Raw genomic sequence first — 24,718 nt, 5'->3', positions numbered from 1 at the left:
ACTCGTTTCTGTTAAACGTGAACTGTTTTTATTTCCATTTGACTTGCCCATTTGCAAGACATAAAAATTCTTTCTTGTATGCAATATCATACTGCAGGAAAAGCCTAAATTACAGTCTTGCCTGGACTTTAGCTGATCATACTTAAAAATGTGAATAGTCTTGTTTTTACCTTTACTGAAAAACTGACCCAGTTCATAAATATTAATGTTCACACTGCTGATCTTTCTATAAATAATCACATCTGTAAGTATGAATAATTTGTTAGCATGCAATAATGAGTGTATGAGAATCCCACTTTAACTGCAATTCAAGTACTCATCTTTTTTTTTTTTTTTTTTTTTTTTTTCCATAGAACCACCTGAAAGCATCTGTTTGGACAGGGAAAGCTTTGTGAGCTTTTGTAAAAAGCATTCTAATTGCACTGTTCTGTGATTAATAAAAACATCAACTTTATATGCCTTTGTATGACTACATTTACTTTTTTTGACAAGAAGGTGCAACTAGAGTAACATCTCATAAAATATTTTTTAGAAGACATTACATGAATAAATTAACAGCCATTGCTTACAAATAATTAAATTGGAAGAAGGGAATATGAGGAATTCTTAACTAATAAACAACTATAAAAGTATTAGAAGCTTTATTACTTTCCATAATAGTTTAGCTTGCTTTTTTTATAGTCAGTGTAACTTTTTAACTTGTAAATGTGCTTTATCTTTGACAGCAACAATAGTGTTAAATGAACTCAATTGGACTGCAGCATTGGATGATGTATTCAAGCGGAACAGAGAAGAAGACCCTACTTTGTTATGGCAAGTTTTTGGTAGTGCAACTGGCCTCGCTAGGTATTACCCAGGTAACTGAAGTCTCCTTGAGTACTGTCCTACCCTACATACTGCCTTAAAAAATCTGAATTATGTAGAAAAAATATAAGGTAGCTAAAGATTAGTTTCTTATATAGGTGGGATTTCTGTTAAGCAGAAATAACTCAAAGGCTTTTAAGTTATTCTGGCATAAAGTTAGTATGAGAAGGAGGGAAATGGAGATTAAATAACTGAGTAGTTGTGTTGTTCAGAATACGAGAAACAGAAGATTATGGACTTTGAAAAATAGAACAGTTAAATCTTGATTTTGTATTGCTTTCTGTATAGTGATTAAAAACATGGTTAAATATTTGTTGAGTTATTTTGTACCTGTCTAGTTTTGAAAATATCAACTGACTAGACAGGTAATCTTTATGATTAAAGTCAGTGAAAATACAATTACACCATGCTTATGTCATGCAGAATTCATGATCTTGAACAGTTATGTTTTTACTATCGGAGCTAAGGTCGGCAGATAGTACTTGATTATTTCAAATAGTACCTATTCCACCTGTCAAATAATCGTGTCAGTGAAACACAGAAATTTATTTAAACAGGTGTGTATTTTACTGAATTTTGATCATCTGTACCCTTAATTTGGTACTTGATGAACACTACCTCATGGAAAGCTTTGTTTTATGGAACCACAAACTATGTTACTGCTGTTCTTGTTAGATGCTGTTATCAGTAACAAAATAATGTGCTCACCCCATGAGACAATTGTATCTAATGTCTTCTCTCTTTTACTTACTACTGGTTAAGGAATACCTTTGAGATCCTTTTTCTTCTGATTATGCAGTATTGTTGCTGCTTATGAAAACGAGATTATGCTAAAGATGTGACTATGATTAGCATAACTGCTGACATTGGCAGAGAAAGTGCCTTAGGCTAGTTTGCAGGAAGAAATATATCATAGCACTTGAATACTGTTTGTTTTCTCGTGCTAGATACTGATGAAATAAATACAGTGAGATGTTGCAGAAAACATAATATTGAAAATGTTAATTTCATGTTTCTTGATTTTCTAAGGTTCCATCTCACAGCTTTCCATATCTGTTAGTACTGTGTTTGGGATCACTATTATTACCACTTACCATATAGTGATGTTTTCCAAGTGCTGAAAAAGAAATATTTCTAAAATACATATCTGTGGCAATCTCTGTGAAATTAGTTTTTCAAGTATAAGATTTTCACATCTGTTGAAAAGCATATTATTGTATTTAGCAAGCCTGACTACTTCAGATTTCACCAACATAATGCAGCTTCAGAATCTTTACATATTTGTCCTTAGAGTGCCTTTGAAAGACTATTTGAAAGACTTCGAAAGCTTATTTTCCCAATTTTGCATGTAGATAAGATACTTGTACATACTCCATCTAAACACAAATTTATATTTACTGTTCACTTACTGCTTAGTCTATAGCCACATGCTTCAGTTTTTATTAGCTTCCTAGTCATATCAGAAGATAACTTCATAAATCTTTGAGTAATTTCCTGATCTCTAGATTTTGTACACCCAAAAATTATTCTGGAGCAGTTTAACATTCCTCAAGTTGGACGTGTTGTTCTGTGCAACTTCTTCCCACTTCCTTCCATTTATAGTTCAAATGGTAATCTGCTTGGTTTTTAGATTTTTAATTGGGAACAGTTATTCACATCTCTATGTTCCTGTAAACTGTTTTTCTCAGTTTGCAGACTTATCTGACACATATAAATATTCTGAAAATGAAATCAGGTTTCATATTCTAGAAGAGATGTCTTTCACATTAGGTGTTTGAAGATGATGTTATAAATTGCCTGCTCGTTATGAAATGTGTTATAACCATTCAGTATTACCTCTCTTAATAAACAATCAGTCTTTGGTGCCTCTAAGCTGTGGAGAGATTCTTCAGTCACAGGTATCTTGAGATGTTTTTGTCCAATAATATGTTAAGTGCTTGAGTAATTAGCTAGACAGTGCATCACTTTCATCTTCTGTAGGCTTTTAGCCTGTCCTTGTCGCCATAGCAACCAGCAACATGAAGGGGTGTTGTGAAAGGCCCCATCCATGAAAAATGTGTGTAAAATACTTCAGAAATGCTATGGAAATTAGACTTTTTTTGCATATATCCCTTTGTTTCCTACAAGTATTCTATAATAGGTGCTGTTGTGGATTCCTCTATCGTCACATAGAAGATATTATATTGTTTTCAGTTGTGCTTTGTCTGACCCTCCAGAATATTTGTACTCCCTTGTCTCTACCAAGGGGTCAAGACAGTTTCCTTCAAACTGTGACCTAGGCTGAGGAAAGCTATATTCTATCTGACATTATTTGTTGTTTTTTGTTTTCTTTTTTTTTTTAAACAGAATCATAGAATGGCCTGGGTTGAAAAAGACCACAATGATCATCTACTTTCAACCCCACTGCCACGAGCAGGGTCACCAGCCACCAGACCAGGCTGCCCAGAGCCACATCCAGCCTGGCCTTGTATGCCTCCAAGGATGGGTATCCACAACCTCCTTAGGCAACCTGTTCCAGTGTGTCACCACCCTCTGAGTGAAAAATTACCTTCTAATATCCAACTTAAACCTCCCCTATCCTAGTTTAAAACCATTCCTCCTTGTCCTATCACTACCCATCCTTGTAAACAGTTATTCTCACTCCTGTTTATACGCTCCCTTCAAGTACCGGAAGGCCACAATGAGGTCTCCCCAGAACCTTCTCTTCTGCAAACTAATCAAGGCCAGTTCTCTCAACCTTTCCTTATAGGAGAGGTGCTCCAGCCCTCTGATCGTCTTAGCAGCCCTCCTCTCAACCCGCTCCAAGAGCTCCACATCCTTCCTGTACTGGGGGCCCCAGATTTGGATGCAATACTCCAGATGGGGCTTCACAAGAGCTGAGTAGAGGGGGACAATCACCTCCCTCTCCCTGCTGGCCACCCCTTTTTTAATGCAGCCTAGAATACAGTTGGCCTTCTGGGCTGCAAGTACACACTACTGGCTCATGTCCAGCTTCTTCTCCACCAGGAAACATAAAATACTTAATGCAGAAAAAACAGATCTAGGATGATATATGTGTAGATGGATAGATACTAATATAGAAAAAAGCTAAGTATTAGAAATACACATACAAATTAAGACACATTATCCCATTTGCAGTGGTAACAAAACTGTTACAATAAAGGGGAACTGTACAGAAACTTCCTGTCTATACCTTACAAGATGCCCTCTTAAAAACACTGGAGACTGCATTGAGATTGACTTCTGTTTTTATACATCAATAGTTTGCTTCCTCCATGTTATTAATTTTTTTTTCTCTAGAATATATTCAGTTCAACTTTCATTCTCAAATATCAAGGCAGAAATTGAAAAAGAAGAGCTAAAGATCCTAAGAACCTAAGTTTTTACCTTTCAGTTAGATCTTTAGTCAACTTAATGCAGTTTTCCTGTACTGAGATTTTCCTTCTTGAAATTATTTGACAAGATGTGTCTTCCCTAAAATAAATGTAAAGATTAGTGTTGGTCAAGCAAAACAGGATGTAATATGCACCTTATCATTACTAATAATAGCAATAATTTGTTATTACTTTTGATGCTGTGGCAGTAGCTAATTAAAAAATAAAAATAAAAATTCTTGAATTCATGCCTAATTGGCTTGCACACTTAGACCTTCATTGACTTCACGTGCACTGAAAGGTACTTTCAGTCTATATTATAGATCATACTGCAAATTTAATTTGTAATTAAACAGAGAGCTGTGGACAGATCTCTTACACAAAAATAATTTAATTAAGTAGTTTAATATCGTTTGACAGAAATAGTTATTTAAATTTTGTGAGGCATCTATCCAGCTAATTTCATTGCTAGGTTTTAGAAGGAGCTATTTGAAAGAACAATTTACTCAAATTTTTGGCAAGCTACTTGAAAGTGTAGGTGCAAACCAACCACTCCCTCTTTTAATCTTGAAATCCTTCTTAATTATAGAACTAATGGAAATTACAATTGTTAATCAATGCTTCATTAAAATACTGCAATGGGAAGCACATTATTTTACTACAGTAATTACTTATTAAACAAATTTTAAAAAACACTACTATTAATCGCTACCTCATGTCTCTGTTTATTTTGGAAAATGAAGATCTTTAGTGAAGGATGAATTTGTTTTGAACTGCAGACAGCATACATTCATTTGTAATTAAATATGATACAAGAGGCTTTCTAGTTATAATAATGAAACATTTAAGAACATGTGACTGCAAAGCTTTACTGAAATTAAAAAAAGAAACAACACAACAACTCAGATGAATGTTTAGTGATGAAAAACTGTTAGGTCAGCAATGCCAATTCAGCAGTCTTGGGGAGGTATCGTACATAGAATTTGCCACAGTGTAAAACAACAGAGGGTATTACTGAAATGAATAGTCTTAGACTAAAGTAGGTGGGATTTATTTAGCAATAACACAATCATGACAATATGTGAATAGATGCAGTATATTTTAAGAATTGTTGTACTAGACATATTGTGGCAATTTTTGGTGTGCAATAAGCTGAAGATGACAATGTGCCATACCAGTCAAGTTCAGAACAGCTGAGGCAATTGGTAGCAAAAATAAAAACTATCCTGTTCTTCCCAAAGGATCCAGATTCCCTCTTCCATTTTCAGGTTTAACACTGAACTTTAATTTAAAACTTAATCCCCAAAGCAGTACATCTGGCAGCATCGTCTCTCCTAAAATGCTGCATAGCTCTGTAATTTCTTTGTTTTCTTTCAAAGATGAAGAAGCAACCTCCAGCCTGTAGCTTCACAGACATTCCTTTATCATAGAACATGGACAAACATTTTTTCCTCTTCATTTCACCTTACCCCTGATAGAGAAGGAAGGAGAAATAAGAGAAGGAATGAAATGGATGGAAGGGGATTTCCTTTTTGACTCTGCCCAGGTTTATATAGCTACAGGAAAGCCAGTAAAAAGGTCAACAGTATCAACTTTTTAGGTGAATGTTAGGAGCATTATAATTCTGAAGAAAAATTGTATTTCCTAAGGAAGCCAACTAGACATAAAACAGCATGTGAAGATGCTTGTAGTCCTGTTGTTTATGGAGATAGGAATCTATTTCCCTTAAAAGTGTTGAATGCAAGTGGCAAAGTGGAGTTCACAACCTTACATAAGTGAATTGATACATGTGGTTGCAATTTTGGCATTGAATGTCTACATACTCATGATTCTTTAAGCATATCGGAACATATCTTTGTCGCAAATACATCTGTATCACAAGCTCATCTGCTCCAGCAGCTTTAAAGATATCTCTGTGCTGGTAAACAGAATAAGTCAGTTTTGAAAGTGGTCTTTCTGTCTGTCTCATGGTGTGACTGATGGAATATGCTGGCAGTCTTTCCCAGTGGGCAGTACGCCAACATTTTTTTTTCTTCTATCCTATTTTGGGGACTTCATGTTTTCAAACACATATAGATTCTCTTATGATATACCGTATACTAATTTTCAGTCTCCAAACATCCTCTGTCAGGAAACAACACAATTTTCAACTTGCTTCAAACATTTTAAACTGCTACTCCACAAAATGATTTGTAAAGTGAAAATGAGAAGATTTCTCACCTCTATTCTATTGATCAGCACAGACATAATACTTTGTTCTCTATTAACTACATGCCAAAATGTCTTTAATCTGTATTCACCAATTTTTCTCAATTTGACAGCCACCTCTGGCGTGTCAACCTCTACTGGTCCTAATTCCATTTAGTAATACCTGGCTTTTCCATAGCATTTTCTTTTAATCTCAAAGCATGGCCTAAAAGTAATAAGAATATCAATGTTCTCATTTTTGCAGATCATAGATTAAACTTTTTTCCTGTCGTATTTGATATATCCAATAAGAATAATTTCAGAAAAAAAGTCTTTTTACATTGTTCATGACAGTGTTTTATTTATTTGGATCTTCCTATCTAATTAGGGCTTACTAGATTTTAAATAGAGAAATTTCACAGGAAAAGAAAGAGAATGCTACATATTTTTATTTAAAAAATCATATATATTTTTTCTCCTAAAGGCTTAAAATTCTTTAATTAAAAATATGGATAAAGAAGGGCTAGCATTAACTCTTCGCCTTAATTAAAACAACAACAACAACAACAAAAAACTTAAATATTTCCAGCTGTTAGTGAAGCAAGTCTCACTCAGCTGCTGGAGCATTCCCTGTTTTGTCAAATTAAAATGGAATAGCTTTAAAAATCAATTTCTGATAAAATAAAGTGATATCTCTCCAAATGAAGAACTTGCTGTGCACAGCTGCTCTTATGTTAACCATTAATGGCAAACAAGTGTTGCTGCTATGATATTGAACTCTCCCAAGAAAGTCATTACTGAAGCAGGTACTAAGGGACTAGAAAGCCTAAAAAATCTATACAAAATGAATTTTAAAAGCCTTGAAAAACTAAGAACTTTTCTTTTTTTCAAATGGATCCATATTTTATAGCTGACAGCTCCTGTTAACAACTCAACATGTACAAGAGCCTTTAGAGTTCAAAAAATCAGAAAAAGAAAACCACAAAACTTCCCCAGTAATGCAGCTTGTAAACAATCAATTACCACAATTAGTATATAAGTTGAATAGTTCTCTGATTTTTAGGAGGAGAGGTCATGGGCTGGCACAATTTTGTTCTAACTGTACTCATGATGTGGAAAATCTTACAATATACTTGCTGAATGTTGTAGTTGTGCAAGTAGATCCACCTAGTTACAGGCTAATAAGCTACGTCTGTGGAGATAGCAAACATTGAATCCAGCAGACCACTTCATGCTGAAGTTCTAAAAATCTCCGTTTTTATAAAACACATAGAAATGTCCATAGTTTTCACTTTTAAGGGGGGAAAAAAATGCTGTCTTGTTGCTCCTAAACATCTTCCCAAGCTTTACAGTTCCTTTTGGAGAGTGATTATTCCAAATGAAACAAATATGTTTATGGAAGATGAAATTTGGTCTAGACACAAAGAGGCAGACAGCTGCCTGTAATCTGAAATAACAAAGTTTTTTGAGGGCTTAATTGTAAGTTGCAGGTTGAAGTATTTATCATAGGTTCAGATCACTTTAGTTGTTTTGGGGTTTTTTGGTACCTTCAGACCAATAAAACAAAGGATTTGATTACATAAGGCCTGTTCTAGTGTAAAACTCAAGGCTTTTGACATGATCCTTATCTCTAAATTGGAGAGAGATGGATTGAAAGCTGGAGTACTAGTTGGATAAAGAATTAATTTAATGGTCATATCCAGAGGGCCATTGTCAACAGCTCTATGTCCAGGTGGAGGTCAGTCACATGTAGTGTCCCCAAGGGGTCTGTCTGTCTTGGGACCAGTGCTCTTCAATGTCTTTATAAATGAGATAGACAGGTGTACACTCAGCAAGTTTGCTGATGACAGTAAGCTGAGTGATGCAGTTGACACAATAGAAGGGATGGGTACGATCCAGAGGGACTTGTACACACTCAAAAAACACGCAGGGCACAAAGGAATCTAAGGTTTAGCAAGTGTTGCACTTGGTTCGAGGCAATCTCTGATATGAGTATGGGCTGGGAGAAGAACTCATTTAGAGCAGCCCTGCAGAGAAGGACTTAGAGGTCCTGATGGATGAAAAGCTTGACAGGAGCCAGCAGTGTGCTCTTACAGCCCAGAAGGCCAACAGCATCCTGAGCTGCATCAAAAGAGAGATGGCAAGCAGGGAGGGGGAGGTGATTGTCTCCCTCTACTCTGCCCTTGTGAAGTATCTGGAGTACTGAGCACCACTCTTACGAAGAAAGGTTGAGGAGTTGGGCTTATCTTTGACAAGGGAAGGCTCTGGGAAAACCCGCCTTACAGTATTTAGAGGGAGCTTACAAGCAAGAGTGGGCGTAGCTTTTTACAGTCTGGTAGTGATAAGACAAGGGGGAATGGCTTTAAACCAAAAGAGGGGAGATTTATGCTAGATGTGGGGAAGAAATTTTTTACTCAGAGCATGGTGAGGCACTGGAACAGGTTCCCCAGAGAAGCTGTGGGTGCCCCATCTCTGAGAGACGTTCAAGGCCAAGTTGGCTGGGATGCTAAGCAGTCTGATCTAGTGGTTGGCAGCACTGCTCATGGAAGGGAGTTAGAACTAGATAATGTTTAAGGTCCCATCCAACTTAAGCCATTTTGTGATTCTATGAAAACTGTTGGACTGTTTTGGGCTGAAACACATCTGGAATGCGATAACTGACATTTGTTACCTGCCTTACTATTAATTTTTAGCCTCTTCCCCCATTGTGTTACAGAGATGTAAAGCTGTTAATAATTCATTTGTGCCTTTTTGCTTCTTGTACATGTATACCTAACCAGTAGAGCAAGGCAGATGTAACTAAGGTTTCACTGAGCAGGACTCTCTTGAGAGCCTCCCCTTTGATGCTCACCTTTGCCTCTTTGTTTTTTCAGCACATACTAAAATCATCAAATGAGTTATAAATGGACAGATGCAATCAAGATCTCCCTTGAGCAGTGCTTTCATTTAGGCTTCACCCTGGGATAACTTCTGTACTGCGTGATTTGCTTTTGTGTGTAATCAGTAAAAATGAGGCTTTCCACTGCAACTGTGGAAACAGAACAGAATAGCATGCTTAGCTGAAGCTTGAAATACAGACATCCCTACAACTTCCATAATGCAATCAGCAGAAATGGGAAGGATATCAAATCTAATGAATAATTTATAAAATATCAAATTAACTGTGTGCCAAGCAAGAAAATCTTTAAAAGACAACATGAATAAAGCCTAATTTATGCAACAGAGATCCATGTAGTGTTGACATAGTTTGATGCTATCCAGCAATGAAAAACACTGAAGCGGATCTCTTCAAGACATTCAGTGAGCCAGATTGCAAGGCATCAAAATTTGTGTTTTAAACAACAGGCTATATAAATAAAATTGCAGATCTCAAAATCACTGATGTTAGTTTCATTAGGAAAATGTCCAGTGATTTTTTTGCATATTTTGTGATTGCTTTCATGAGACTTTAGTCAGTAAGACCCAAGACAGTTTCCCTGAATAATTTTGCTGGATGTTATTTGTATGGGTGAAGCAAATGTATGACTCTTTTTCTAGTGGTCAACATTCTTTCTAATTATTTTATATAAAGTTATAATATCATAATTACTTGTTTTCAGATAGAAAGTCTTTGCCATCTCCAAAAATTCATAAAGCATAAAATCTCTAAGGAAGAGGAAGGAAGGAAGGAAGGAAGGAAGGAAGGAAGGAAGGAAGGAAGGAAGGAAGGAAGGAAGGAAGGAAGGAAGGAAGGAAGGAAGGAAGGAAGGAAGGAAGGAAGGAAGGAAGGAAGGAAGGAAGGAAGGAAGGAAGGAAGGAAGGAAGGAAGGAAGGAAGGAAGGAAGGAAGGAAGGAAGGAAAAGAATCTCATACAGACTCCTAGGTGCTTTTGGAAATAAAAGGGAAAAAAAAAAACAAAAAAAAACAGGCATGACAGATTTTCTTATTTGGTGGATCCTTGTAAGTTCAAGTTTGTATTAATTTTGCCACTTCATTTCCAAAAGAGTATGGAGTACATCCTGTCCAGGCAATTGTCATTGACTTCATGGAAATTATGTGCTTACATGTTGTTTTGCCATCATATTTTAGTAGATTTCAGATTTTGCAGGAAAAAATTACCTGGATCATTTCTCATATTGTCTTCTTTTACATAAAAAATGTAATCAATTTTAGTTTAAAATTTAGAAAAGTTTGATTATAGTTCAAAATAGTATGTGAAGTTACACTGTCATTTTCTTGAGTGCTATGGTATCAGATAAAATGTTCATTTAATGTTTATTGATCCTGGAACCTCTAAATATCCATGTCAGTATCTACTGTTAAAGCAAAATATGTTGATGTCAGAAGCACTCTCCTTCAGCTCCCATATTCAAATTCTCATTGAATTATCATTTGTATGCATTGGAGAATAAAGTAAGGAGTAAACCTTACCTTTCTCACAAGAGAAAAATAATAGCATTGAAAAAAAATAAAAAGTTTAAATTAAGTTAGTGGAGATTGCTAAGAGTCTCACTAGCAGAGTATATCATATTTTATCTTTTGTTTTGAAATAAATCCAGATGGATACATTCATACAATTCTCTATTCATAAAGACTGTTCTAGATATGGATTAAGGACAGATTTGTTAGGACGCAGACTTTTATTGCATATTTTGTTAAAAGCCTTTGGTTTGGCCAAAGATAGATCTATGTAAGTCAGTACCTTGATTTACATTTCTTACTTTACAATGTTAAACCCATGAATTCAATGTAAATTTTTCAAGTCCTGGAAAGTTCATTTCATAGACAGATTTTCAGATGGAATTTCAACAGCTGAGTTAGTCTGGATGGACACAAAATGTCTGAACATGTTCTAACCATGGATTCAGACTTGTGAGATATTGATGAATTGAAGCTTTGTTAACCTAAGTAATTATATATATATAATATTATATATATATATATTATTATATAATATATAATTTTAGAAAATTACTAAAAAATGAAATTTATTAGCCTCAAAAATTCTGTTCTCCCATATCTGGAACTTTCAAACCTTTCTCCCTTCAGATCACAAAGGACCTGCCATTGTAGCATGAGTTCATATCGAATACAACTGTAGCATGAGATTCTTCAGTGCTCAGAGTACACAGCTTCTCTGTGGCTGTTATGTTGATAAATATCTTGTGGATTATGCTCTGTTTAAATATGCTGGTAACTGATGCAACAACTCAAACTGTGATCACTTTAGAAAGGATTCATTTAGTAAAATAAATTTTGAAAAGACATCTATTGCATCTAGTCTAAACAGTCTAATTTTCTTTTATGTTCATGGATAGAGATGTCATAATTCTTCCCATTTGTTTTAGATGGCTGCTTTGTTTCAGAAAACATCCTGGAATTGCCTATAGGTTTCCTTATTACCTAGACAGAAGAATGATTAACAGCAGAAAATAGCTCTCTCAGTGCTGTTGGCATACAGTGAGAGACAAAATTGCAGAACATTATCTCATTTCATGTGACTTTTCACATTTTTTGTGTTCATTAAGCTGTCAAATGGTTTTAAAAGACTCATTTTCTTTTTCCATAAGAGGAAGATGCCTACCCTTGCTGAAAATCATGGTAGAGCTTAGATTAAATGCTTACAAAAAGTTATTAATCTTAGCATTTTCCTTACAGAGACACAGATGTTTCCATCTTTTTTTTAATTTATTATTATTTCCAGAAAAAATGACACTTTCTTGTCAGTTTTCTAAATTGCCTTTTTCGGTAGAGCTCTCTTGAGTTAGTGGGTAATTTTAATGTTTTAGACGCCTAATAGAGCTTTAGATAAGCACAATCTTATTACATACAACATTAATTGACCAATAAATATTTTTAAAATAAATTCCTTTCTTGATCAGAAATAGTTCTTTTTATATTCTAAATTGCTTCACTTAATATTCTAGCCCCATTTAACTCAGTGGTTAAGTGTAGTCAATAGCTATAGCTCAACATAATTTGGCCCTTTAAAATGTTCTATATATTTTTTGCTACACTGTATTATATGTTTCAATTTATAGCAGTTTATAGTTCAAAAAGTTATTACAGAAATATAGGTCTTTCATCAATTCCAAATGTTGACACTCATATTTTTGTAGTACAAAGTCTGTGATGTTTGTTCATTATATTTTTAAGTGTTTGAACTTAAAGTCTTAAATTAATTCTACATGATGATACATGCTTTTTTCTCCTATTTAGCTTCCCCGTGGGTAGACAATAGTCGAACTCCAAACAAAATAGATCTATATGATGTTCGCAGAAGACCATGGTAAGCTTTTTTAAAAGTGATGTATATGCATCTCTTGCTTCCTGGATATGACACTGAAACATTTTGTTCTCACAATTGTCTTTACTTACAGATACTGCAATATTCTTTAAATAAACTCAGTTAACTATTCTGAAAAAAACAATGTTCAGATTATATTTCTTGTGATATCCAATATAGTATATCATATTGTTGCATTACATGGACTTTTTCATAGGTGGATAACTGTCAAATAGGTCTCCATATAAAATGAGGAATTTGTGTAAAAATCAAATGTAATTTGAATTATCAGAATAAGACAATTTTCCAGATTTCTTCAAGTACTTACAAAGAAATCTCAGTGGTTTAGACCCGCTAAGGAATCAACAGATCAGTAAAAGAAAGAGAATAGTAGGATTGTCTCTCCTTATATTTTTCTGTAAGCTTTTTGAGGCATGCTGATACTTGATTAGTACCAGTTGAATGTGCTCTTTCAATGAATGAAGTATTTTTCCCTAAGCTGTGCTGATGCAATAATTTGTTTGTCATCAAGACCTTTAGGTGTGAAATAGAATTCATGTTTTTTTCATTATCAACATGTGGAAGCACTGAATTTTGGACATTATATTCCTATTTCCAGGTTCTCCTGTTATAGTTCGAATTTTGGTTTATTTAGGAGACAGAGCAAGAGAGAAAACGACAACATGTTTTTCTAATAGTTACAATAGGAGGACATTTTTTGGTTGAGTGGATTAATTTACAGATCTCAAAGTGTCTTCCATCACACCCAACAAATCTGTTTTCATTCATATCTTCTGTTTATTTCAGGTATATCCAAGGAGCTGCATCTCCCAAAGACATGCTTATTTTAGTTGATGCGTAAGTGTTTAATATCTGAATGTTGACGTTAAAGAGATAAAAGTACTCAGATCTATTGAACAAATCCCTGCACACTGAAAGAAAGGAAGAGATAATTAAGAAGTCCTTGTATGCAAGGATCAAAAATCTGCCGTGGGCAAACAAACAGGAAAATATATTTCCAAAAGACCAAAACAAACCTGAAAATTATTTGAACCATGTACAAGGAAGTGTTTTTTAAATCACTTTGATATTATTCTACTTTCATCTTCTTAATAATTACTAAAGTAATCAGTTGAAAATTTCTCACATGCATGCCAAGATTTGATGTAAAACACAAAAGCAGAAGCAAATTACTGGAAGCATGAAAGTGGATTTAATCATTTCATGAGCCTGAAGGGTGAGAATTATGCAGAGTTCACATTTTACTTACTTTACTTACTTATTTGAAGCTCAGTTCCTATAAATCATTAATACCTGAGCAATTGAAATGATTTGCATAGATAGACTTAAATAAATCTGAAATAAAATAAAAAGGAATTTTTTTTTGGTAAATGATACATTTTTGATTTTGTTGTTGTTGTTGTTGTTGTTCTTATTGACAAGTTATTTAAGTTAGGTTATTTTGTAAGGATGAAAAAGAATAATGTGTCACAAAGTACAAAAAAAAAAAAAACCAACAACCTTCAACAACCTTTTGTGATTTCAAGTAAAAAAATTCATTCAGTGTTTGATATGTATACTGAGATATATGCAGTGTAGAAAGTTAGCAAAAAAAAAAAAAAAAAAAAAGATTAAAAAAGCCAAACATTCTCACCTCACCTTGATGAGGTTTCTTTCCTTTAGCTAATGTGAAGGGATTGAAGGAAACATTGAACTTGATGTATCATACAAATCACCTTTTGCTGACCAAAAATGCTTAGTAAGAAAATTTGCATTTCATGCTTTTAAATGTGGTGTTTACATATCTGGAGTAAGGTTTATCAGCATTTGTTATTTCTATACTTTACATTCATGTTATGTCTTGAATTTAACAAGCTGCAATTTGAGTGTCTAAAAATCTAAATCTGTAAATTTTTGGGTAGGAATATAAAATGTTTATGTAATGCATTGGTTGAGATAAAAAAAATCTCTCCAATAAAATGAAAAAAATAATGCATCATTACGACCCAATCTGAGCCACAGGATTTTAGCTTTGAGTAACTTCATTTTTTATTCTAATAATGTTATAACACTAATGGTTTGTTGGATAATTCAGGAGAATGATTGAAAAGTCAAGTGTAAAGGTTGCTGAGAGTGCTGGTTGGTGCTTTATATTTTCTTTTAAAAAATAAATTGCTTAAAAGTCATCTTTTCTGTTATTCTATGGATTTCTGTTAGGAGCGGGAGTGTCAGTGGATTGACGCTGAAGCTGATCCGCACGTCAGTCATTGAGATGTTAGAGACCTTGTCTGATGATGACTTTGTGAATGTAGTTTCAGTGAGTATCTGTTTTTTCAACAAAACCTGAATTGTCAACAAAGCCGTGAAGAAATTATTTTCAATGCTGGATTTGAGATGCTGGAGTGTTAACCTGCTAGGAAGCTTAAAAAATATTGCAAAATACCACAATTGACTACTTTCTTGAAATTCCAATAAGAGGTCTGTTTAACATACCTTCTGTTTGTTCGGTACATGCATATCCTCTTGGAATAGTTTCCTGGGGGTCCCTTCATTTCATTTTTTTGTACAGTAGTCTGTTTTTTAAGACAGAGTGATACATAGGAGGTAAGAGAGACTTCAGCCAGTTGAGGTACTTGTGTTAATTGATGCATCACAAAAGAAGATGGACAGTTGTACATCTAACTGGGCCAAGGAGATATTCCTGAGAAGCTCTAAAATTCATAATTTGGTGGTACCAAAGCAATGTTTCCCATTATAATAAGCAATGTAATAGGAGAGGGAATGCATGCGGGGACTTAAAAATTTATGTGCACAGGGATAGTGTATGTATGGTATTGTGCAAAGACATTAGGGTTGTTATTGATATCAAATGAAGGAGCTGCTGGCCTTTTTGAGGTTGGATTTTCAGCAGCTGAGATATTTCAGAACATGGCTCAAACTTCAGTATGGTGTGTGATTGCTACAAACTTGACTATTAGTCTTAAAACAAGTTCCTGTAGAATAGAGTTTTTAAATTGTTCCTTATAATAGCTTTTTATTTTCTTTTTATTTATTTATTTGAAGTGACATTTCAGTCATTCTAATATTTCTATGGAATTTAAAGTGCAAATGCCTAGTTTTCAAGAAGGCTGAAGGCAAAATTTGGGGAGGGGGAAGTTGGTATGAGCTACTTGCATTTTTCAGACTCATACCTTGGATGTCATAGTCTAGCTTCAGGGAAGTCTTTTTTGTTCTTTATTAAGTTGTTGAACTGTAGAGCTTTGATTCTAAGGATTTAGGATAGGAGTGCTGGCATACTCTTAATGACAAGAGACAGTCTGCATGGTGAGTAACTCTGCAATGATTTTGGAGGCAATTTTCAACTTCTACAGATGTGTTGTAGACAGCCTGCAGGGAGAAAGACCTGAAATATCACTATCAGAAATCTCTTTGAACACCACTTATTGCTTCATCTTTTGCTGTCAGTCGAGCTAGACCTTTCCCAAGTAGTAGAGAGAAGCTCTTATTCGCAATGACATTTCCTTTTTCCAAAATTTTAATAGTGGATAAGATTTTTTTTTTTTTTAAATCTAAATTGCAGTGAAAGAAATTTTTTCCATTTTTTTTTTTTAAAAAAAGAATATCAGCTTTGTGTAATGACATTAGACAGCTTAGCTCTTGTTCTTGTGTTCTTGATTTTTAAAAATAGTCAACACTCTAACACTAAACTGATGTAAACTGTTTACTAACAATAATGAAGCTATATCAGCCTTTGCCATTGGAAGATATGGACCCGCAATTCCTTCTGATTCACAATTTTCCAAACTCTTTCCTTCATTTAATCCCAGCTAACCAGAAATTTTATATCTTAATGTTGAGGCAGAAAGTCTTAGACTTAGAGTATTTCATTAGTTAACATTCAGTGCTTTCACAGTGGATGAGATTTGTTTAAAAAAAAAAAAAAAAAAAAAAAAAAGACTGGAAATCTGTGAAAATATTCTGCAGTACATTTTATCAGTGGTTGGTAGCTGGCAATATGTAACGACCTTGCTTCTTTGAATGAGCATATTCCTTTAGAGGACCCTGCTGGATGTTGGACTGCAGAATTGAAGAGGATTTTTCCATTGACCTACATTCATCATCTTAGGAATACAGTGCTCTCAGAAACGTAGATACTAGAATGTACCACCTCTAAATATTTTATAAAGTGTTATTTGTTATTGCACATTTATAATTTAAAATTCCATATTAAGTCCTATCGGTATTGCAACTGTTTTTGTATAACATGTTTTCATGTGTTTTGATGACTTACCTAGTGAAATTGTGAAATTTTATTCTGTTGTTTTCTTTCTGTAACAGAAAGCAAATTGCTTGTTGCAGACAGAAAACAAATGGTTGTACTCTTTCAAGGTATAAACATCAATGTTTGTGGATTTTTAGGATTTTTCCCTTTTCTTAGGTTGTTCAGTTTTTCCACAATCTAAGCAAAGCCTCAAATCAAAGTTAAGTGTCAGAGAGGACACTGCTTAAAGAAGGTGATGAATTACCACGCTCAGTAGTATTTGCTCTTAGGATTATTTACAGAAACATATGCAAATGCATAACTTTATATAGCATTCATCCATAAAAGCAGACTTCATTGGCTAAGTACGAAAAAACCAAGATGCTAATTTTCAGTTTACATAATATTAATGAATTGATATATGAACACCGGAAATTACCTACAGTATTTTCTTTCCCTCTTGCATCTTTTGGCCAAGAAATTAACAGTTGTTTTATGTCTTGTTAGATTTACTAACCGTAGAGTGCTTAGTAATGAGGTTTTGAGTTAGTTAAAGAGCTGTTTTACTGCTAACCTCTGCCAAGATGTTGTCCCACAAAACCCGTATGCATGGTGATTCATACCCACAACTGAGGCATGGATTTAAGCTCTTGCCAATCACTTCTAGAAACTGACAGTACAATTTAATCAACCCTGCCTGGTGTGTATAGAAGTCTTGGGAAGCAAAAAGCTTAAAAGTAGAAGTGCTAAAATATGTTAGTTCTACTGACTTAATATAGTTCTTGCACTTACCTAGGGAAAAAGGGCTGAATTAATGTTAAGTCACATAAAGAATTCCAGGGGTTAATATGTCATGATTTCCTCTGGGATTTGCATTTTTTTTATCTGAATAGCTGTGCTTTGTTGCAGAAAGAAAACCTGCTGTTAGAAAGAGCTTAAATGTATGAGTAATACAGCTGTTTTCCCACTAATCTGGTTATATGCTTTGATAGCAATAAGTGGTAGATGATAGGGGCAGCCATTCCATCCCAGCATGCGATGATTTAGTAACTTGGTTTCAAATATTGACACAGAGAGTGTAATTTGTTGATGATGGTGAGTAGGCTGTGATTTGCTAAGGGAATGTATTACAGCTTCCAATCTGTAGAGGTAGGAAAAACCACACATATGAAAACACAACTTATAGGAACAGACATGCTAACAGTTAGAAACGGTGTGACTGCTTAGCCTTCATAAAAATGTGAAGAAAAAAAAAAAGTATAATGTGGGAAATGTATATTAAATATTTTAAGCGTGCTTCGAATAGTATGTACATTGCTCTGAAAGTAATACCTTCTCTTTATTTCCATGGAAAGTAGAAAATACAGAATCACAGAATCACAGAATTGTAGGGGCTGGAAGGGTTCTTTAGAGATCATCTAGTCCAGCCTCTCTGCAAAGCAGGCTGCACAGGTAGGTGTCCAGGCAGATCTTGAATATCTCCAGAGAAGGAGATTCCACAGCCTCCCTGAGAGCCTGTTCCAGTGCTCCATCACCCTCACTATGAAGAAGTTCATTCGCATATTGATGCAGAACTTCCTGTGCTCCAGTTTATGCCATTTCCCCTTGTCCTGTCCCCACAGACTGCTGAAAAAAGGTTAGCCGTGTCCCTTTGATTCCCACACTTAAGAAATTTATTAACATCAATAAGCTCAACTCTGAATCTTATTTTCTCAAGGCTGAGGAGGCCCAGTTTTCTTAGCCTTCCCTCATAGGGGAGATGCTCCAGGCCTTTATCATCTTTGTGGCCCTCCACTGGACTCTTTCCTGGAGGTCCCTGTCTTTTTTGCTCTGGGAAGCTCAGAAGTGGATACAGTTTTCTAGGTGAGGCCTGACCAGGGAAGAGTAGAGGGGGAGGATCACCTCCCTTGGCCTGCTCGCTACGATCTTTTTAATGCACCCCAGGATCCCACTGGCCTTCTTGGCCACCGGGGCACACTGCTGGCTCATCGCCAACCAGGACCCCAAGTCCTTCTCCGCAGAGCTCCTCTCCAGCAGTTCATGTCCCAACCTGTACTGATACATACAGCTATTCTTTCCCAAAGAAAGAATATACAAAGAGCACAGTAACACTATTTGATAGAGCAAATTGTCAGCTACAAAAACCTATTGCTAATACTGTCACCATCATTAGCCGATTCACACAGTGAAGTTGATCAAGACACTTACACTTCTTTTCCTGTTATGAGAGCTGTGCATGGCCATTCAGAACATGGCTTGTCTTCCACATCGCTGTCACCACTGCTAAAATGCACCACCTCACTGTGCTCACATCCACTGGTTGGTCTCCATAAACATTTAGCAAGTGTTGATGAACATCAGTAACTCCATTATAAAAGCAACTGAAAAGCGGTTTGAATTTTTGAGGGATTATGTTGGAGTTCATAAATAAACAGGCTGAGAACTAATTTGATAGTAGCTAAGAAATGCTGTCACCAAGGAAAACTCTTGCATCCATAGACTTTCATAACTGTTACGTGTAAGCAGTGCAAGAATCACTAGTTGAAGCCCAATAAATTTAAGCGACATATAAGTTGTTAATATATCTTAACAACTTGTAAGGGAAAAATGTATGTCCTCTACATATCAATATTTAATGCTTTTCTGGAAAATGCACTTTAAGCAAACATTTACCATTAAGTGGTTTGGCTTCTTTTTAAGGATCTATTAGGAGTTCTAAGGGCTAGTGATATGTGTTTGTTGAGACAATGTGCAGGAGGTCAGACTAGATCATCTCATTGCCCCTTTTGGCCTTAAATCTAGAATGCATTTGTTATTGTTGCTGGTGATTTTGTTTTTCCATTTTATCCTACTGAGTATATGTTTATCCCAAATAGCTGTTTGTTATCCATTCTAGTTACCAATTCATTGGAAGGCACTTCATCATCCTTATATGATACCAATGCATTAGCTTTCATCTTTCTAAATAGGAAATATTTACTTCACACTTTCTCCTTTTCCCTATGTACTTAAAAGTTTAGCAGTATCTGTCCAGCCGACACTCACTTCAGTCCCTCCAGCTGCTGCAGCACAAATGTGCAGGCCCTCCACTCCAGGCCTGGTTGTGATTGCTGCACTCACGCTCCTATGCACAGACACATGTAGACATGGGAGACCCACTCAGAAAAAGAGGTAGAGAAGAAGTTTAATAAGAACACAGGTCAGACTGTACTGATGAGGTGCAGGTTGTGGCCAAGCAAGCAAACTCTTTACACATGACCAGCAATTTTTCCCCTTTCTCCTGTTTCTTTCTCACAGTTGTTCAACCCTGAGGCTCCTAAATTCATCCCATTCCTCATCTTAGTTTCTTCAGTTAAGATATTTTGTAGTAAGTCCTTTGTGTTTTTAAAGGGCATAGAAACAACAAGCATATGTATAAGGAGATTAGAGACATAATAATTACACTCTTCTGTTTTTTCTTTTTTGTTACTATTTGCTGTGTTATCATTTCCTATATTTTTAATGTTGTATTATTAAATACAGCTTTAGTTTGCTATGAAAGAAAAATATCCAAAGGATATGTAGAAGGAAGAATAATGTAATGTGTTGGAATAGGGAAAATCTTAAAACAAGATCTGTTATATTTTACATTTGTCACAAGAGTTAATTCTAAGGAATAGTGTAGTTGAGTGGAAAAAGAGCCAAAGGAAATAGAAATTAGAATCTGAATTTCTAATGTAGGATGTCAGGGGCAGGGATGTTGCTGGAAACTGTACATTTATTACTGCTGAGTGTAACTTACAATTCCAGATGACTAGAAAAGTCACCTCCATTCCTACTTTGAGGGATTGCTTTGGGCATCAATACAGATTTTTAGTGTCTTCTCTTGTAGTTGTCAAATGTCAGGAAGTCAGACTTTTAACAACACATGGCACAGGCTTCTGTCATGTCCAGAATAAATCCCACTCCCTAATAGATTAGTAGTATATAAAATGACTATATTAGCAGTATAGAAAATGAGGTGGTCGGTCTTGGTTCACTTGTTAATAAATCTATCGTCTACTTACAGTTTCTTAACTTTCAGTGAAGTGCTGGTCTCTCTAAAGACTGGGGCATGTCAAATACTGGACCAAAAGTGCATTTCTGATTCATCAGAACCAGGGGACAATGATTAGGGGGACCTGGGTACTAAGTTTGTTCTTCTCTAAACAAGAACTCTCCTTACCAGTTCTGATGAGGCCAGGCTGTGCTGGCTTTAGTGATTCTGGTAGAGAGAGAGATGACTCACAACGTTAATGATACAAGAGAAAAATGCAGGCTGTCCAAAAGGTTTGGGACAAGGTAGAAGCTATTTGTTTGCTGTCTTTCATTTTTAAAATATATTTCCTATAAATATCCCCTGTTTGGCAGGTGAAAACTTCAAATCATATATATCAAGATTCTATCTGGGTGTGAATGTAAAAGAACTCTTAGGCAGGACATGAATGAAATACGCACAGACTTCTCAAGTCTCATGCTTTGTAGATTCACACGTTTCCAGCCTGTCTCACAGCTTTAGCAGCAGCCTCTTGCAGTTCAGCAGTGTGCTGCCATGGCCTCTGTACTGCTTGCTAAGTCCAGGAAACCTGCATAACCAGGAAGAGCGCTTCTGTCCTGAGATGTGGCAGGCAAGTTTAGAGAAAGCCTTGAGAATAAGGAGACAACACTGTAATCCCCTGCCCTCCCCCAGCTAGGTGCCTGGCACTGCATCATCCACCTGTTGTATCATGCAGTGCATCAGTTAAACGTCCATTTTGCTTTTGATGTCTGAATAGGAATTGTACATATCCAGCAAATTTATAGATAATATCCAGACCTTTTTGGTCAATAGTGTTGCATGTTCTAAACAACTCAAAATTGACTGAATGAAGTTAATAAAAATACTTATAAAATCACATTCTAGAAAATCTCCTGCTACACATTCTCATACGGTATATATGGGGAGCACTGGCGTACAACGAACATTACAGCCCTACAGCTCTGACATAGTTGAGAACTGTGGGATTTCTCTGGCAAGTGCTTAAGTTTACAGTACATAAATTTTCAGTAGGACTCAGAAATGTGATATTCATTAAACAAAAGTACATGCTAACATAGCCACAACATCATGGAATGTCTGTAAATGAGTTTGTGCTGAAAGACCTACGGGCAATGCTGACATTCTTTGTTGCAAACGTAATGTTCACAGCATGGAATCTGAGCATAAATCCTGCTGTACTTAGCGGGAGATTTGCATTGATCTATGTGCAGATAATTTCACTGATTAGAAAGGTTAACTAAGTTAACTGAGAACATATTTTTGTCCACTACTTAGTCCTTTCTGAGATGTTTCTTGCAATATACTATTGCAATATACTTTCAATACAATATTCCCCTCTGAGCATCGGAATAAAGCTTTTAAATTTCCTTTACAATGTATATGTAGAATTGTACTATATATAAAAAAATTATCTACATGCAAGTCATAAGATAGGAGAATACAGTTATTCTATAGCAAAATATGAACTTTAACATCATATATTTTTTGCTAGGTCAAATTATAAATTGTTGTTGCTTGAACTGCCTCTAATTTTCTGTGTACTGATATCTACATGGTAATGAAACATTGCAAACTGCATTCTTACTATTCTCAAAAAGGGATGTGATATATAATTATATCATCACAATCTGAAATATAGCTTGTAAATGGCCTTATTCAGGATTTAGTTATTCTTGGGATTAACCCTAAAATCCTATTACCAGGACTACAGCAGCAGAAAAAAAAAAAAAAAAAAAAAAAAAAAAAAAACAACAAACCAACCAACCAAACAAACAAACAAACAAAAAAAAAAAAACAAAAAAAAACCAGAAAGCAGCAAGGCTGGATTTAATTACAAGAGGAAAGCCTGATAAAATCAGATCTATTTCACTATTACTTATTTAATATGTGTAGTTACAACTGGGTCACCAAGCTGATTTAGCCACAAGGTAGAAGTAGCATAGCAACAAACCTTGTCAGACTGAAAATCAGCAGCAGTATATCTGATTAGGTTTTCAGTGAGCTCATTATATTTTTCTGAATTTTCAGTATTCTCAGAATGATATTTCTGATTTATTCAATTATCATAGTCTTGATATTTTAGAATCTTTGTAGCAAGTTTAAGCATTGGAATCATTGTTTTGTCCAAGTTTTATCTGATTTTACATAACAGAAACATTTCTAAATGTTGTTCTAAATGTTCTAAATACGGAATTTGCAAGCAATTTAACGTAAGTTCTCATTTAATATTGGGATGTAGAGAGTTTCTGTTTGTTTCTTAGGGTGGTTTTTTTTTTTTCAGCTTAGAAATGTCACTTCATTCTGAAAAAACATCTTAAAAAATATGTCAAATAAGAAATGAGTTAATTAGCATAAGTGAGGAATATATTTAGGGAGTTAGCACATAAGGATGGTTGGGACAATCTGAATTTTTACTCAGATACAGTATTTATAGTTCAATAAAAAGGTTTTCATTTCTACAGCATTTAGAGATGCAGAAAGGTACTTGGTTGAGAAATATTAGCTTTTACAGTTCTTCCCTTATATGTATTGCAAACCTGGTTTGTAAAGCCATTGGAAATTATGATGCTTGTTGTGGACCCTTTGAGTGGAAAAGAAAACTTCATTCTCTCAGAGCTGTGATCTTTTCTGTTCAGTGTATGGAAGTTGCCTTCAGCATGTAGATATTTCTGGATTATAATATTCCTTTTTTTTTTACTCATCACACTGAAGTAATTGTTTTAATTTCAATGAGAAATCTATGCAGTTCAGAAAAGGCACTAATGAAATCCACCAGAAGTGCAATATTTCGCCAGAAGTGCAATATTTTGTATTCCAAGGTAACAGTTGCAAGAACAGTCCAAATGTTTTTGTTGCAGTGCCACCTAGTGACTAAAACCTGTGCAAATTTTCTGCATTTTTTGTTAATTTATTAGCATGTTTGTATTTTTCAAACAATGAGATGATTTACAAAACTTTTTCTGTTTTTCAAATTTATTTCAGCGCTATCACCGCTTTCCTCAATTTCTTTTTCAAGGGTTTGCATTCATGTAAATTACTGCTAGGAATGCCAAGAATTGTGGCATTCCTTAGATTCCGTAGTGGATAAGTGTCATGTCCAGATTGCATCTGATAATATTTGCTTTCTTGATCATGTCATACAAATAAGCATATTTTTATATATATATATTAATGTATGAAAATAATAGATACAGTAAAAAAAAAAGTCTTGACTATCAGAAAAAATAATAACCCCTTTGTGATTAAGACAAACACCCCAAGATACTACAAAGGTAGATCTGAAAGTAATTCCTCCTATTATCTCTATGAAAACTAACAACAGATACAAAGAACACAATAATACTATTTGTCTCAACAAAATCTCGGCAACAAAATGCTATGTTTCAATATAGTCACCACCATTAGTTACATATTTTCACCAAAAATCCTCTTACTTAACTCTTTGTAGTATTTCTTCTTAATTCTGCTGTTTCCAATGCCTGTTTTATTTTCTAATGTTGCATGTAATGTTAAAACTAAGTGCAATTAACAGAGTGCTTTTGGGTTCCTTCTTATAAAAGAAGCAGAATCAATAGAAATTTTTAATATGGATTTATATAACTTCGTGCACTTGCCAAAAGAATGAGTGACATTGGGTTGCTGATTTAGATGCATTGTATTTCTCATGAAATGAATAATTACAGATATATGGAAAGTGGTAAATGGATGTA

At 34.9% G+C, this 24,718-nt stretch overlaps 1 protein-coding gene across 5 annotated transcripts in view; it reads left to right on the top strand.

The window, feature by feature from the left end:
- CACNA2D1 (calcium voltage-gated channel auxiliary subunit alpha2delta 1) overlaps positions 1–24,718 on the top strand; it is a gene marked incomplete at both ends in the record, with an annotated part of 353,068 nt that overhangs the window by 249,851 nt on the left and 78,499 nt on the right. For all 5 annotated transcript variants that reach the window (XM_079549445.1, XM_079549444.1, XM_079549443.1 and 2 more), the window contains 4 exons: positions 726–857; positions 12,624–12,693; positions 13,498–13,548; positions 14,908–15,007. In XM_079549445.1, the coding sequence (XP_079405571.1) occupies positions 726–857; positions 12,624–12,693; positions 13,498–13,548; positions 14,908–15,007 (353 nt within the window). The remainder of the gene's footprint in view (positions 1–725; positions 858–12,623; positions 12,694–13,497; positions 13,549–14,907; positions 15,008–24,718) is intronic.

This window comes from Tetrao urogallus (genome assembly GCF_951394365.1).
Source record: "Tetrao urogallus genome assembly, chromosome: 1".
Lineage (NCBI taxonomy): Eukaryota > Metazoa > Chordata > Aves > Galliformes > Phasianidae > Tetrao > Tetrao urogallus.
The sequence above is the reverse complement of the archived record's forward strand: the minus strand, read 5'-3'. Positions and strand labels throughout refer to the sequence as shown.